This window comes from Micropterus dolomieu, linkage group LG10 (genome assembly GCF_021292245.1).
Source record: "Micropterus dolomieu isolate WLL.071019.BEF.003 ecotype Adirondacks linkage group LG10, ASM2129224v1, whole genome shotgun sequence".
Lineage (NCBI taxonomy): Eukaryota > Metazoa > Chordata > Actinopteri > Centrarchiformes > Centrarchidae > Micropterus > Micropterus dolomieu.
Window position 1 is genome coordinate 13301006 of NC_060159.1, and position 17507 is coordinate 13318512.

General features: G+C 40.4%; 2 protein-coding genes across 13 annotated transcripts; both read left to right on the plus strand.

Moving 5' to 3' along the window:
• Positions 1–1633: 1633 nt before the first annotated feature.
• On the plus strand, positions 1634–9810 carry lca5 (lebercilin LCA5). Of its 8 annotated transcripts, none has more exons than XM_046060951.1 (10): positions 1634–1991; positions 2280–2538; positions 3729–4129; positions 4565–4806; positions 5089–5394; positions 5849–5986; positions 6109–6205; positions 6515–6657; positions 6773–6965; positions 7062–9810. In XM_046060951.1, exons 2-10 carry the CDS (start codon positions 2534–2536, stop codon positions 7976–7978), a joined length of 2442 nt encoding a protein of 813 aa, XP_045916907.1. In that variant the 5' UTR covers positions 1634–1991; positions 2280–2533; the 3' UTR covers positions 7979–9810. The 8 variants fall into 8 exon arrangements, with proteins under 8 accessions (XP_045916907.1, XP_045916910.1, XP_045916911.1 ...); XM_046060954.1 differs by having other exon boundaries at positions 2280–2367; positions 3714–4129; XM_046060955.1 differs by having other exon boundaries at positions 2280–2367.
• A 101-nt stretch (positions 9811–9911) lies between these two features.
• Positions 9912–16326, plus strand: fam167ab (family with sequence similarity 167 member Ab). 5 transcript variants are annotated; one of them, XM_046060957.1, is made up of 4 exons: positions 9912–10086; positions 13300–13376; positions 13491–13840; positions 15311–16326. In XM_046060957.1, exons 2-4 carry the CDS (start codon positions 13355–13357, stop codon positions 15572–15574), a joined length of 636 nt encoding a protein of 211 aa, XP_045916913.1. In that variant the 5' UTR covers positions 9912–10086; positions 13300–13354; the 3' UTR covers positions 15575–16326. The 5 variants fall into 5 exon arrangements, with proteins under 5 accessions (XP_045916913.1, XP_045916915.1, XP_045916914.1 ...); XM_046060959.1 differs by lacking the exon at positions 13300–13376 and having other exon boundaries at positions 13464–13840; XM_046060958.1 differs by lacking the exon at positions 13300–13376 and having other exon boundaries at positions 13467–13840.
• Positions 16327–17507: the final 1181 nt, after the last annotated feature.

Below are 17507 nucleotides of genomic sequence, written 5' to 3' on the forward strand. Positions count from 1 at the left end.
TTAACCAGAACAAAGAAATATGACCACATTACTCCTATTTTAGCTTCATTACACTGGCTCCCAGTATGTTTTAGAATTGACTTTAAAATTCTATTGATCACTTTTAAAGCTCTTCATGGCCTCTCGCCTTGTTATATTTCTGACCTTTTAGTCCCATACGCACCAGCACGTACCTTGAGATCCTCGGGCAGAGGTCTGTTGTCTGTTCCAGAGTCTCGACTGAAAACTAAAGGGGACAGAGCGTTTGCTGTCAGGGCCCCGAGGCTCTGGAACAGCCTGCCCGAGGAAATCAGGTCGGCTGAGTCAGTGAACTCTTTTAAGTCCCTTCTTAAAACATACTTTTATAGGAGAGCTTTTCCCGATCTTATTTGACTTTATTTTATCCCTTTTATTTTATTGTATTTCACTAATTTTATATTAAACCTTCATGCTCTTATCTTTTTTTTGTATTATTCTTTACACTTGTTAAAGCACTTTGTAACTTGTTTTTGAAAAGTGCTCTACAAATAAGGATTATTATTATTATTATTATTACACTGAGAGTAATGTAAAACCGGAGTCAACAGCTTACCATTAATAATATGCGTTGCTCAACATGAGTAAGAACCCATAGGTATCAGCAGCCGTGAATGACACAAGTGACTATGTTATCCTACATATCAAATGGCCAGATAGCAATGCCTATGCAAATATGTGGTGCTAGTTGATATCACTTTGTTCTATACACAGTGTTGGGAGTAACGCGTTACAAAAGTAACGCCATTACAGCAATAGATATTGCTTTTTGCTGTAGAGCAGTAATATAACGCATTACTAAATAAAATTCGGTAATATTATAGGCTACCCGTTACAATCTCAGGCTAATGCGCGTTACAACGCATTTTAAGCCGAAATTAAGTGGTGTTTTGTTTATTTAATAATTCACCAACACGGCGAACCATTTCGGCAGCCGAAAAACAAATCCATGAGTAATAGAGTAACGTTATTTCCTATTGCTGGAATCCGATGGTAGAGATTGAAGGCAGGGTACAAACTTCGGGGGAGCTCCTCTTAAGATGGTACCTCCCCTGATGGATCATGCATAAATAGATTTCTATAGGCTGTGTGTTTGTGCTTTAACAAATTACTTTAATGATCAGAGGGGCTGCTGTCAGTTCATCCTGACCGATTCTGTCGGTGTCGGGAGATTCAAATAATCAATGACGTAATGCTGCTGTAGGCCTGCCTTGTGCGTAAATGCGTACAGCGTCTTTCATAATGGGGAGACGATTCATCCTATCTCCCCCACCGCCGCAATTAATAAGAAGGTTATTTTTATTTTAAGACCCACCCGATCCGCGGGTATAACTCTGCACATCACTAGAATCCACCAGTTAAAGTAGGCTAACTCAAAAGTAACGCAAAGGTAGTGTAAAGCATTATAATTCAGAGACAGTAATACTGTTATAACTAATTACTCTCAAATGACAGTAACTAATAATCTATGATGTATTACATTTTGGAAGTAACTTGGCCAGCACTGTCCATACGTAGGCTACATTCACCTTTATTAACACCATGGGACTATAACTGTTTCTATCACAACACGCACTACAGCGCCACTCTGGCTGTAGGTGGCATAGCAGGGAGCTCTGCGGTTGCCATGGTACGGCGTCAGCTAGGACTGGATCAAACCTCAAGGCGTGGACGAAAAGAAATTGTATCTGAACACCGCTGACTGGCAGGATTACACCGTCTTGCTGCGGATACTTACAGAAAGGCTCATTTTAAAACGATGTGATTGTGTGTTTCCAAAAAACGACTAACCTCGTGCCTTCTTATATCTAACGTTAACAGCAACGTTAGCTAAAGTTCATGCTAGCTAGTAGTTGCTGAAGCTATGCAGCTAACATTAACGTTAGCCGACTCTAAACAGGAAGCTGTTAATTGCTACCAAGTTAAACCAGACAAAGCCAGTGAGATTTAAAGGAGTAAATGTGGAAAACGGACAGGTTGGTGCCATAAGACACTGAACGCTAACGTTAAAACACATCCCACCTGTTGATCGTTTTGTGTTGCTGTGCTAGCATCCTAAGCTATCGTCAGTCATCGTTCGCCGTTAGCTTTCTACACCCCCTTATGCTAATGTGTGTTAATGTCAGTATGCTGAAATGCTGTTTGGAACATTTTTTCTCTTATCTACCTCTATTTGATAATGCTGCATTATGAGCAACTTAAAGGGCCCACTGAGATGTGGGGTGGGCTTTAGGTAGCTACATTGTGTTGCTTTTACTTGGCAGGCAGTCTCACAACAATGCAGCTGTCAACAACAGACGGTCCATTTTAATCCGATCTGTTCGTGCCACAGGGAGCGAGCCGGGGAAGCTGGTAGGGAACCTTGATAACACATTTTCTTTCACTAGGGAGCTTGTGACCCGACTGCATAGGTTCCCTCAGCTAATTGCTTTATCAGGAGTCAGTCAGACATAAGCATGATGAAACATTAGATGTGAATGATGATGACAACAGAGACGATGGGGATATAATCAAACCTATGTGGTGAGTGTTAAGACACTTTTCTCACTATTTTTCTTTAGAACGGATTTGGTATGATGTTTATTGGTCAAATTATTGATAATTCATATTATTAAATCATCACTTTAACAATAATGATACTGAAATAGTTAAGTAAATGAGTTTGAATGGTCTATCTATCTATCTATCTTAACATTTGAAAGACTGTTAAAAAAGATTTGAAAAACGGGTTTGACCTTTCTGTCCGGCCTGGCCTATGCTGTTTTCTACCTAATGATGATGCTGCTGTGTGTACTGCTGTTGCCATAGATATTTGCCCATCAAGTCATACTATTATTGTCAGGGCTGTTGAAAGGGCCAGATGACAGCACGACCTTTATACGTCATTAACACAAATATTAAAGAGTGTACTGGCTCCTCAGTATTTGGCTTGAATTCTATATTTATTCTTCATACTGCTCACGGTTGTTTGATCTCTTAACTAACAACAACAGATACAATCTGGAGGTTCTGGACTTTTTCATTTTGTTTATGTTTCAAACACATGGGTTGTTGCCCAGATAGGGAATTTGAGTGGCAATTGTGTAGAAATGCTTAATGTAGGATTTGCCCAATGTGGAAAAACTATAAATACCCACCCATTGGGCTTACAACTTCAAATACTTACATTGTGATAGATACAAATACAAATACAGTTACTTGCAAAATAATTATACATTTCTACATTTCAAATGGTATAAAACTGTGCAAGAACACATACATGTGGGTACATGTGTGCATCTTATTGCAGTTAAAATTAATAATCTGGCTCTTTAATAAGTCACCAGGGCAGATGTGGGCAGGCTAGTATTTTGTATGTAGTAGCAGTGGTGTGGAATAGTGATATCTTACATCATTCGGCCTCATGGAAACTTCCACCTCATGTGTGTTGTTGCTTGGTGACCAAGACATACAATAGGGAAAACCTGAGAGAAGTCAGGTGGCCTAGCGATTTATCACTGGGTGCATATTGAGATTTTCATCTGGTTTGCACAGTACAAATGTTGAGGTCAGTTTACCAGAGGACTTTAAATGTCGGCTGCGAAGTCTGTTGAATCGGGTAAGGTACATCCTGTACAAGTAAGCCTTTGTTATTGTTAAATTGTAACTCTGTAAGTCTGATATGTTTCCTCCCCACTTTTTATGTTTAATTTTAACAGAATATCTTTTCTAAGTGACAACATGGAATCTGAAAACATAGCTGACCTATATGAAGACAACAGGGATGCCGATCAAAGTCGGCAGTCACTCCGGAGTACAGAGAAAGATTCTCGAGAATCGGTCTTCCAAAAACACAAAAAGGATTTCCGGGACAAGATCCTGGATAAAGATAAAAAAGAAGGCTGCGTTGAGAGTAGATCGAAAACCCGAACCTGGCATTCAGATCCAGATCGGGACCAGATGTCAGATGGAGAGGGACGGAGAAGTAGTCGGTCCTTTTACTCTGAGGACTATGAGAATGAGTCTCCTTCAGGGGGCTCTCTCTCACCATACTCCCAGTCCCGGACTCCATCCCCTTCTCCTCAAAGAGGGATGCAGGCAAAGAGGTTTTCTAACGGCCCCTTCTATAAGACAGGTATGTAAACCAAGGAAATGATCGAGTATGGGTGGATGAATGAATTAAACAAAACCCATACTGATTCAGTTTGCTGTACTGTCCAGATGATGGCAGTGTAGGGCAACTTTAACATTGTGATTTCTGCAGAATGACAGAAATCCTCTTTTAAGACTTGGATTTAGATTTTTTACCCAGAACTTGGACTCATAAATGTGATTCACAGCAAATATTTCCAACTGAAGTCCCATTTGAATATTACATTGTAAAAGTCCTTAACAACATGCTAGTTATGTTATGATTTTGATTTTGGTCAGTCTTTAGCCTCGACATTAGTTTACATTCACCACTATTAGTGCACTTGTCCATGTGTTTCAGTATTCGCTTTTGAAAGTGTTTATTGTCATTACCTTTTAAATTATGATTATACAGAATGTGTGTTTCTCAACTTTGCAGGTGGTGTAGGGCGCCGGGGTGGGTCTCGCCCGCAGCGTCCAGGTGGCCAAACCCTGACTCTGCAGCCTCGCAGGGGAGTGCGTTCACAAAGCAAGGAGTCCACCCCTCCGAAAGACCTGGACCTGGTCACCAAGAGGATGCTTTCAGCCCGCCTGTTAAAGATCAATGAATTGCGTAACGCGCTTGCTGAGCTGCAACAGCGCACAAACGAGCTGCAGAAGGAAAATCGAATTCTCAGACAGGTAGACCTTACCCTATACTTAAGTTTGGGTTAAATATATGAGGCCAGGAGAGGGAAAGAGATTCTTCACTAAACTATTTGATTTAAGTTGCCAATGGAGGTGTTTTATAGTAAAAAAAAAAAAAAAAGAATTCTGATGACAACATAAACACACATATCTTTGCAGGAAAGTCATATAATCATCATATAATCCTGCATCTTTTAAAAATGGTTTTACTTCCTCATCATCTTGATCATCATCTTTGGCATCCTAAAATTGAATTTCCTCTTTTCCACGCGGCAGCTTCAGGTGCGTCAGGAGAAAGCCCTGCAGCGCTACGATGACACAGAAAGCGAGATTTCCCAGCTGTTGTCGCGCCACACCAACGAGACCCACGTGCTGCATGAGCGGCTCAGGCGGTCTCAAGAGCGGGAACGGGCAGCCGAGCGGCGGATGAAGGACAGCGAGGAGAAGCTGCAGAGGAGTCAGGCGACCATTGCGCGGCTGAAGAAGCTGGTCGACCAGCGAGAGTTAATAGCCAGAGACGAGCTAAGCCGCAGGCTAGAAGAAGAGAAGACACGGGCCCAAGAGGCAGAGCGAAAGATTAAGGTAAGTTTATGTGAGATTTGATTTATTTACCTATTTAGTGATAAAGTGGAGCTTTGCAAATATTTAATTTCTGTGTCTGCTTTTGTATACACTCTTATCTGTACAGACATTTGCGACCCTCTGTATTTTATCCCATTAAGTGGAAATTGCCTAAGCATATCAGGTTTTCAGAAATATAAATTGTATTTTTTTTTTTATTACTGGTTGTTGTGTATAGGTCAGCGACAAAAAACAACCTGTTCCAACATGTAACTTCAAGCAATGCAGGAAAAGCTCAAGGAGGCAGAATGCTCTCTGATAGCACTGTGTACACTAGAACAGAGGAGCTCTGCTCTACACTAGCTCTACTAGTGTATGGACCACTAACATCCATGACACAAATCTCATCACCAGATTTGAGTTCATATCTGTCATGCGGCGGCTAAAAAGTGAATTTGTTTTTCTGTGTTTGAAGGAGCTGGAGCGTAGCATGGAGCTGAGCAACAGCAGTTACCAGAGGCAACTGGCTACAGAGAGGAAGAAGGCCATCAGTACCCAGGAGGAGATCAAGACTCTGCAGGAGGAGCTGGAGCGACTGACCAATAAACTCAAGGTCCATATACATAAAAATATACCTAATACCAATTCAAACTGTATATTTCTTTATGTTTGGGCATAACAGGCATATTGCTCAGTGTATGACATTTTCACTGTGTTATTCTCTTTTCTTATCAGGAGAAGGAGAGAGAACTAGATGCCAAGAACATCTATGCCAACCGCATGATGAAACCATCACTAAGAAAAGATACTGACAATGGCACAAAGCGGAAAGGTAAGGTCTAACCATAGTGTTATTTATAAACTTCATATGCTTCCATGTTATTTTTAGATAGACAGACGCTCATGTGCATGTCACTGTTGTTGCTATGGTCACGGAAAACCCAAAAGAGTCAGAAAAATTGTTTGTTCACCAAGGTTGCCAAAGTTTTGCATGTTTATGCTTGTTTTGAAAAGTTGTTGGACATGGATGCTAATAAATATTGGTTGTGACACTGTTGCTCTGCATCAATTGATGCTCAATTGTTTGGAATAGGATTTGCAAAATAAATACTACTAATGTAACAATCTGCTTTTGTTGCAGACATAGTCCCCAGCAGGAACAGCAGCAAGGCAGTGCAGACTCAAGACAGACTGTCTAGTCCGGATTTCCCCACACCTCCCCCTGCCATCACTGATGCCAATGAGTACAGTGAACAGGCACCTGACCAATACCTATCACTCAAGGTGAGGTGACTCTACTTCACTTTTCCCCGACGTCCACACTTGCCCTTCTGTCACTGCTATTTGTCCTGTCATTCACCTCTTATACCTCGTTCTCTCAATCAATCAATGTCAACAGGAGCTTGACAGAGTGGACAGACAGGTAGAGACTAAAGACAGACATCAAAAGTGTGAACAGCAGAAGATGACGGACAGAGAAAAAGAAAGGCAGAAGGAGTTGGTGAAGGAGAAAGAGCAGGAGAAAGAGGAGAAACAGCAACTCAACCGGGAGATAAATGTGCTCGAGGAGAAGGCAAAGAGACTAAAAGATGGTGAGATAAGCAAAGAATATACATACGTAACCCTGTTGAGAAAATTTGTGAAAAGCACAAGAGAGCAACATTAATGGCTTTATGTTGTGTTCACAGGCTGGGAGAAAGAAAAAGAGGAAGACGACATAAAGAGGACAAGTTCACTGTTAAACCAGGAGGAAGAGTACAACAGGAATGTACATGTGCAGGAAGAGGTGGAGAGGTGGAACCACGAGGTTCTGGCCAATCGGCAAGCAGCAGAGGACGCGCGTCGTAAAAAAGAACAGCTGCTGGCTAAGATGCGCGAAATAGACCGTCACAACCATGGAGCCCAGGGCACTATGTTTCCTGAGTCTAGTCCTTCTGAGCCCAATAAGGGCATCAGTGACGACTCTTCTCCTCGTCCTCCTGAACAGAGGAACGTTAACTCTTCAATTTTTAACCTCACCGAATCAGAGGAGTTGGGCAGTTTGCGCGCTGGTGCCGCAAGCAGAGAAGGTGGAAGGAGAATATCAGGCAGAGAGTGCGGATCTATTACAACAGGACTGGGGAGGAGAGCCCCACGATCCCAAAACTCCAGTGATGACTTGGCATTTGGAAGCTACGCACCATCTTTCGGAAATTCAGCTTCCCGAGGTTCTTCAGGCTTCCCTCCTCCTCCGCCCATAGAGGACAGGGACTCTGCATTAGAAGCAATAGGTGTATTTAGTCTCAGAGGGGTTGAGACACAGAAAAACAATCATATGGAAAGAGGAGTAGGTAATGACAGGAAGTCTAGCCTCATGCAGCAGCTATTTGGTCCCCTGGCAACACCTACCGGTGACAGTGTGAGCACATCCAATAAAATGGAGGTCCTCAACAGTCCTCCACCTACCAATGGAGCACGTTCAAGAAGAGAAGGGCTGCTCAGCTTCAACTCAGGGTCTTCCACCCCTCCAGCATCCTCCATGAACACCCTACACGTCACAGATAGCAGACCTGCCATCCGTGCCATTGCCTCGTTTGATGATGACATAGAGGAACTTACTTTATGAAATGAATTTATATGTGAGGTAGTCAGTGTCACAGCAGGCCACCACGTTTGTCTATCACAAAATGAGACACCGTGAGGTCATTTCCATAATATAAGAGACTGAGTGATTACCATTGTCTGAACACTATTGATTTCCCAATAAAAAATATCAACATTATCAACAGAAGCAAACATAAACATAGAAGTGTTTCTGCAAAGAATCTAAAATACTATATTTACATTTAGTTAATTTAGTTAATTTCCAAAGCAACTTCCTATTGCTATATATGTCAGAGGTCACACAACTCTGGAGCAACTAGGGATTAAGTGTTTTGCTCAGGGACACATTGTGTCAAAATTGGGAATCCAACCCAGGTCCCCCCACACCATGTCTTATCCGCTGTCCCATCACCACCACCTGTATGATTATAAATGATCTATAACTGCTTATCCTTTGCTTGGTTGCAGGTGGCTGGAGCCAATCCCAGTCGGCGTATACATCTGTAAATAATAAATCAGTTAACTTGTGTTACCATCTTTAATGTTTCATCATATAGAAAATTTGTAATTTATTGTGATCTTCGAACAATTCAAGCACATGTATGTAGGCACGGATGACAGATAGTTGTCACATTGTAGCTGAAACTGGTAAAATAGGACCCTTTGATTTGGCTTAATGCAAGTTGAACTTACTGTGTAAGTGTTGTATGGACTGTGGTTTCTACTGGTGGCACTTATTAAATTTAAAGAGGTTCCCCAGACTGCATTCCAGTTTCTCTGGTAGAATATGACAGGCAAATTAGCGCAGGATACAACACACATAATCCCTGCCCCTAGATCATTTCTCCAATCAACAAATGCAAACCAAAACGCAAGCAATGCAGTCACGATGAAACAGATTTTGGATCCCTTTACATTTCACATATTAGAGCTTTGCCATATTATTTAGTAATATTAGTTTGTGGTTGCTGATATTGGTTGGTCCTACATTTCTTTGTGTATCTGTAGTAGGACAGAGTTTATTCCACAAAAGGTGTTATTGACCATGCCATACAAATGTACCTACTAAGTAATAAGACAACCACAGTATGTTTATACTGCTTGATGAATGTTTTACAATTATATAAAACTGGGTATTTTTAAAACCTTTATTGTAAAACTTGGTAAAAATTGCAATTCTCTGCAGGTTTATAACAACCAATATCATATTGATAGGATACTGATAAAGGAAATTACAAGGAAAATGTCATTGACCCTGTTAATGCCCTACAGATGGTGCTAACTAATGAATATAAGCTCATTTAAAGATAGTGTAGTTGTGTGTGACAGTAAATCAATCTAGCATATGTTCTGTTTTAACAAACAATGTTACTGTCTGACTCACTGGACTTGAAGATAATGGGAGGCTGCACCCATAAACAGTGCTTATACTGCACATGTTTCATGTGAGGGCAGCAGACAATCACTAAAACCAACCACCTGTGGCTGTAGAAGCTACAAGCAATATTGAAGCGAATTTTATCTATATTTATTTATGTCGACTTCTTATAGACTTGTTTACCATGATAAAAAAATCTCTACAGCTTCTTACAACAACTCCTAATGTGGCACAAGGCCATTACCACTCTGCACCAATAAGCTGTACAAATGACACTTTGTATTTATTCTAGCAGAATTTATTGTAGTAACTTCGTATTGGATGAAATGTGTAACCAATGAAAACTTTATAGGCTAGTTCATACGTATGTATGTTTAGAATTTTTCACATTTTGTATTTATTGTCCAAATGTATTGTTTAAAAAAAGTGTATATGTGTCGTATTTTGTCGATTGAAAATAAATGATAGCCTATTAAGAGTGCTCAGTTATCAGTCTGTGGCGCACTTGCATTAATATTCATGCGGCGGGAAGTCTGATAGGGATTCCTGGGACGTCTCCGAGCAACCAGAACCTGACGCAACCTCTCCGTCCCTCCCTCCGGTAACTCCCTGCTCAAAAACAAGTGGACCGTGCCTGCTAGGGGGGATAATGACACAGAGAGAACGGGCTCGTGATGGTCTTCACTGATGCGGCTTCTTGGGCTCTGGGAGGCTGACTACAAGTTGGACTGCAGCAGGGGGTTTCTGACAAGGTAAGCGAGCCGCACGCAGATAGATGATAAGATGATGCCGGTACTGTGTCTCACCTTGCAGCACAGTACCAGAAAAGCAAGAGGCGGTTAAAACGTCTGCTCACGTGTGAAAAATGTGGGTGCAGTATTACTGAGTTTATCAGTGCGTTACCTTAATTAAGTTAAACTTTAGCCTTCATTTTGTATAATTTTTTGTACAGAAATGATGCTAGGCTGTTACCCTAAGAAACTAAATGGAAACAACGTGCTGGTGCCTTTTATGCAGACAAAAACTACATGAACAAAATGAGGAAAAGTATGAAATCAGTGAACTTGACCACAACTTTTTCGACAGCCCCTTTTATGGGCTAGGCTAGGACTAAATAAATTAATGTCAAGTGCATTTTTAGAAAATAAATAAGGCATTAGGTTGTATTGCTGTTATTACATGACTTGATTGTTTGTGTGTGTGTGTGTGTGTGTGTGTGTGTGTGTGTGTATGTGTGAGTGTTGCATTATAGTACTGCAGCCTGTTTAACTTTTAGGTGTTGTGGTTAGATTGAAGACTGAAGGATTCATGTTTGATGGTCACATTGACATTTACATATACTGTTATACTTGTTTTCTTTTTTAAACTTCTCCAAATGTGCTTTTTATTTAAATGCATCTCCCCTTCTGAACATAGCCTATACAACCAGGGAAGAACACCTGTTGATACTGATCTCTAGTATTGCGATTGGTTTAGGCTGTTAATGCTGCATAGACATGCACCTACTGTTTATTATGTTTCTGTTGCCATAACGAAGGAATCCAATATGATGCAGTTATTGGGTGTTTACCTTTATGAATAGCTGTTGTGTTTTGTACTCATCTCTTTGATACAACGTGTGATCCTTCTGATTCTCATATTCACTGCATATCAGTGCACAATCAACACTTTTGGATGGAAATGGGTAAGAGGTGTGTTATGTTATAGATTGGAGAGATACACACCAAAGCCTTTACTCTGCAGACTCATGTTTGCTGTGTAGACATGTCTGCATGTCCCAGATAAGAGAGCCAGACTTCATAAGCCAGACCAGGTTTTGGCATGTCAAAGTCCAACACCGCAAAATACATTTTATTGGTGTGGCAACACTGCAACTGAATGTTGCTGAGCAATCAAATTCTGCTGCCTTGAAACCAGAGGAATGTATGGGTATGGCTTGGTGATTTGGATAATGGGGATAAATGGTCTTTTTTCACCAGAACAGTGTTTGTATTTCCCCCTGCCTGCATTTGATATTCAGGATATACATTTGGGCTTACTTAAGATAAAGATTTCCTGCTTGTCTATTCAAAAATGGCTGGGTTCACCAAAAGTGCCTCTTAAACTATTAAGCAGCCAACAAGTGGTTTTTGATGTTATGATTTTAAACCCTTTATTTCTTTAGAATTGTCCTCACAGCTCATTATGTAATATTTGTGTACACACACTTTCCCCATTCTTTCTAAACCTCTTGGCTCTGCAGTCCTTAAATCACTTCCTTACTGTATATACATGGTCTTTACAAACTGTTTAAAAATGCATGGGACATGGATTTTCCTCCTCCTCCTTTATTGGTCTCCTGTAACAATGAGGTCTCGAGAGACACACACATTCCTGTAGAGAATAAAGACAGGATCCATTCACAGGCATTCAGAAGTCAGCTACTCCACACAGTTAGAGGTCTATTTTACCTTACAAAACAGCCAAGCCTATCATTAGATACAAGGGCAATGACTTCACTGCTGGTCTGCTCTGCCCATTATGGAATAACTGAGTGCTAACCACTTATTGAGTGTTTGAAGACTTTGCAAGAGGACACTGGGCAGAAAGTCTGCTTTTGCTGCAGCTGTTATGACTGTGTTTGCCAAATCATTGACGAGAGCAACTGCATTAAAGATTTAGTTTGTGACTTTATAATGGTCAATCTTTCCTGTGGGCCTCACCCCACTGTTCCTAAACAGATTAAAACATACTGGGATGTTTATCTGGAAACCATATGTTGTGGTGTAAATGATACAAATACAGGTTCCTTAAAAAAAGCGGTATGTGTAGCCTAACATTTTAGTCATTTTAGTCAGGCTTTGTGGATGGCAGTGTTAGTCTGTAGGTACTGTAGGACCACCACTTTGATCCGGACTAAAATATTTCAACAACTATTGGATGGAGTACGGGGAAATTTTTGCACAGACATTCATGGTGACCAGAGAAAAAATCCTGCTAACTTTAATAATCTCCTCCTCTTAGCACCACCATGACGTTGAAGTCGTTTTAAGTTCAATATCTTGGTAACTATTGAATGAACAGTGCGAAATTTGGGACCTACAAGTTACTTCCGCCGCAGGATGACACTGGTTATACTCTGACTTTCCATCTAACGCCACCATAAGGTCAAAATTTCCATTTGTCCAATACTTGTGTTTATGAAGTGTGCTATGTGCTACTGTGCTATGTTTTTAGTGCTAATTAGCAATTATTAGCATGCTAACACACTATACTAAGATGGTGAACATGGTTACCATGCTGATGCTAAACATCCACGTGTTAGCATTGTCACTGTGAGCATCTTAGTATGCTGACGTTAGCTTTTAGCTCACAGCACAGCAGATATTTGCTGCCTGGGAGACAAATTGCACATTGTTGAATTGTGTGTTTTTGTTAAAAAAAGTTAACTATCCATGTCTAATGAGGAGTACTAAAATATGCCTACACTTCAGGATCTAAAGTCATTTTTCAAATGTGTATTATTGTCACGTATCTTTTTAGCTGTAAAAGAGCCAGACTATCAGCTACTGTGCCCAACTGCCAGTCGTCTGTCACTTCACAGCAATAAGCCCTGAGGACAGGGGGTGGAAAATTTCTGATTCATTTACAGTGCCTGTGTTGTTGCTATGGAAACAATTTGTTCCTGTTAAAAGAAAATCCTGGATGTTTGTTCCCCCAGTGTACTGATCCTTTATTATTTGATATGTGAGAAGCCAAATGCTCGAAACTATAACAGTTTACAAAAATGAAGGAGAACAAACACATATCATTCAGTCTCTCTGAGATATGATCTATCCGGTCATACAAATGAGCCTGTCATGCCAAAGTTGAGGTCTAGCCTTTTTGTCACATGTCACGTTAGCTTTGTCTCTTGTCATTTGGAGATGGTTGCCAGTAGCATAACCAGCAAATGTTTCATAACTTGCTTCCTCTCTCCTCTGCAGTTCTCAAGTTACTCCAAAACACCAATGGAGGTTTTAAGGATGTTTTGAAGACTGGATGACAAAAACCTACAACTATGGTCATTAGTAACAACAAAAGAGGCCACCAATGAAAAACAGATCGTCTTTATCCATTATTATTTTGAGAAAGAGATTTTTGTGTTCAGCAGATTAAAAAATGGATGCGCCCTCAGCTCCTCAGATTATGGTGGACAGGGCTTGTGTCCAGGAGGAAGCAGGACGTGGGGAAGATATGGATTTGCCTACGGATGACCATCTCATGAACTTGAAGGCCTTGACGGAGAAATTAAGACTGGAGACCAGGAGACCTTCTTACCTTGAGTGGAAAGCCCGGCTCGAGGCAGACAGCTCCAGAGAGTCAGGAACTGGAAAAGGCCCGATCCAGGATGAGCCTGAAGGGAAAGTAGTCACTTGCAAAGAGACTGCAGTGAACTCTGATGTGATTCAGTGCAAGTTGCCATCAGGTGTCCTGAAGGGATTTGGGAACATCGATGAAGCTCTCAGTTGGCTGAGGAGAGAACTGGTGAGACTGGTAAATTCTTTACAATGAACAAATGTATCATCTATGTTTAGAATATTGAGCATTGTGTTATGAATCTGGCATCTCTAAAATATTTAATGTTGTTTAGTATTTGCAGCCAGTGGGTGAGCCTATTTCAAAGATCTTGACCAGGCACTTATCTTTCTAGGTACTTGAGATTCAAATACACACTTTCATTCACATGCTTTTAATTTGAAGAGATTTATAAAGGCCAGAATAGAAAATAAGTTCCTGCTACGTAGCTAGTTAGAATTTAACAATGGATACCAATGCCCAATCAAATGCCAGAGGAATGCCATTCACATTAGTGACTGTGATTTATTGGGACTCAGGCAATGGCATCGGATGTTTGTTACACACAGTTTCTGCACGTCTAATCACTTTTACTCTACTCAATTACTCTGCACCTTCAGCCACTGTTCAAAAGCTTGGACTTAGCACGCAAAGAGGCACTGTCAGAGGCAGAATCGTGCTCATTAAACATTTTGCACAAAGTGCAAAAGTACAGTGGACAAGAGAGAGATAAAATTAAGAGAGCTTATGATGAGCCACTTGTTTGTTGATGGCCCACTGTGATTTTTCTTTTTAGATTGTGTTGCACAATAAGAAAACCCATGGACTGACAGTGAATCTAGATCATGTGAACTAAGTGCGAACTGTGTGAGCGACAGCCAGGAAACAATTAGCTTAGCTTAGCATAATGATTTGAATCAGAATCTGAATCAGAATCCGCTTTAATGCCAGGTATGTGTACACATACGAGGAATTCAACTCAGGATTGTACATTGCTCACAATGTGCTTACTCGTACAAACATACCATAACACAATAATAATAATAAAATCAGACACAAACTACAGTATAGACAACACTAACATACACACTATGAACAAAACAATATAGACATATTGACAATTAGTGCAGTGATCGGAGTGCAAAAGATGCAAGAGTAAACTATTATTCTCATTATGTACATGTTGAAGGTGGATATGATATAAAGGTACACATACATGCATACATGTGCACAGTGTGATTCAACATAGTGCAAAGGATGCTGGAAAAAATAAATAAGACCTATGAACTTATGACCGGAGGTAGGTGTATTGGTATGCAGTATATACAATATAACATAGTATGAACAGCACTGAAATAGAGAATGGTGAATAAATAAATAATAAGTGGAAACCAGTAAACAGGTGACTGATTAGAGACAGAGTTACTGGGTTATTGCACAGGAATTGTTCCTGACACTGTGAGTCAGAATCAGGGGGCTACAGCTAGCCTGGCTGTGTCCGAAGATAACAAAGTCTGCCAACAAGCACATATAAAACTCACAAATTAACACCCCTGTAAAACCACAGCTAAGCAACTCCATCCGTGAAAAATTCTAGCTGATTTATCAGTTAATCAGCAGGTTATTTGAGTACCACTGCTTTCTGTCTTTTTTCACCAGACAGACATGCGCTTGCAAGACCAGCAGCTGGCAAGGCAGCTCATGAGGCTCCGGAACGACATTCACAAGCTGAAGATAGAGCAGACGTGCCACCTGCATCGCCGGATGCTCAATGACGCCACCTTTGGCCTTGAGGAGCGGGATGAGCTGGCGGATCTGCTGTGCGAATGTCCGGTCACCCCGGGGCTCGGCCTCTCTGCCCCGCTGAGACTCATCGGCGTCACCAAGATGAACATTAACTCTCGTCGTTTCTCGCTCTGCTAGTGAACCCTGTTTTACAGTCCCTATAATTTACAGAGAGAGATTTAGGTAATGTATATTATTTAGAAAGAAGAATTTGAATGCTGTAGGTACATTCTGTATATAGTGTTCCCAAAACCGCAGCAGATTTTAGACCTTTAGCACCATCATGACTTGAAACAGAATCATTTTTTTAACTAAAGTAAAGCAAACTTACTGTATTTCTGTCCACTTATCAGTTTTATTGTTACCAGTTACCCTAAATATTTCCATATACTTTCATTTTGCTGGGGATGTCGTGGTTTCTATCTACAAGTACAGATTCAATATTTTAAATACATTTTTACTGCATACAGACCCCTGTATGATGCTTTCAGTGACAGTCAAGATTTCTTTTGTTAATCTAAATGTTTTCTGATTTTAAAAAGATGTCTTAATATTGATACAAATAGTACACTATACTGTACCCAATGTATATTTGAGTTAGCGTGTTGTAGTATCAATTAGCAAATATTGCTTTTTTGTAGAATATGCTGAAAATGATTTTTTCTTTATAATGCTTGTCAAATTGCACTAGTTGGTAAACTCATAATGGTTTCAAGTATTTTGCAGAAGGTTACTTCTTATAAGTAAGGATGTATTTGGCAATTGGTTGGAGCTTTGCCCTTATTATGTTGTAAATGTTGAGGTCCAGCCTGAAAGTAAGCATCTGAGATGGCATTGTTTGTTTGAAACAAATGCATGGTTTAGTTTCATGGATAAACATTGAATTTTAACTTATCTGCATCTCTGTGTACCAATTGACATGATTATGTGGATCTTACTGTGAGCCTTCTGTTATGTCGGCAATGATGGGATAATGATGATGGGATACATCACGTCGAGGTAGTCTTTCCCTACTAATTTATTTTTGGGTTGAAGGGGTTTGCATCTGAAATGTGAGCATATGAAATCTGAGTCAAGTATAGTTCCAAAGCACAGCAAAGGAGTTTCAGGGTTGCCCCTCCTTGTGGCCCAGATATACTATTATACAATCTGTACAAAAGCCCAACCTTAAAGCTCTTAAATACATCAAATTTAATTAGTTTTCCCCAACAGCGGTGCCAATAGAGCAGATTACCACTGAAATGACATGGTTAATATTGGTGACTACTACTGCTCAGGAAGTTACAACATTATTATTACAACATACAACATCTGATTAGCTTTTTGCATCAACACAATACTTTTGCATTGTATCAGTTTGCAGTGTCCCCTGAACAGTGAGGCACATTGCCGCCTGTTAAGGAAACAACTGCTATGTCAACTTGATCTTGTGTTACTAAGCTTATAATTGACTGGAACATACCTTAAAACTGGTTTGGGGAAATATGGAATCTTAAAATGGGTCATTGTTATTGCTACTACGTTTGCACAAATGTACTGGAAATGAACAGTCTATCAAGAAGTTGGATGTCTTGCTCTTTCAGCCTTCAGTTTGCCACCATCACAACAAAATCTCATCAATTGCCTCTTTCTTGTGGTAAGACTTGTCACTCAAACACAGGATAAGCAGGGAGTTCTCAATTGCTTCAACACTATAACCAGGCTTTTGAACTAAAATTTCAAAAAGATAACTCCATTTTTCAAAAAGAACACCCATTTCTCTAAACTCTACACACAAATCTCTCCATTTGTCATTGCCTACACCATGTGGTCATTGAGAAAAGAAGGTCAGTCATTCAGAAGTCAGCATAGGTTGAGCTCAGTTAGCACACAACTACCCAGGTGGAAACTCAAACAGTCATAATTGATAACACACCAATCAGAAGCCTCAATAGATATATAAAAGGGCCAGAGTCAGTTCAGTTGTGGAACAATGGATCCAGAGAAATCTGAAGGAAGAGGTGCAGGACACCAGAGAGGAGGAAGAGGAAACGCAGTAGTAAGAAGTGAAGGAAGAGGAACAGTAGGAGTT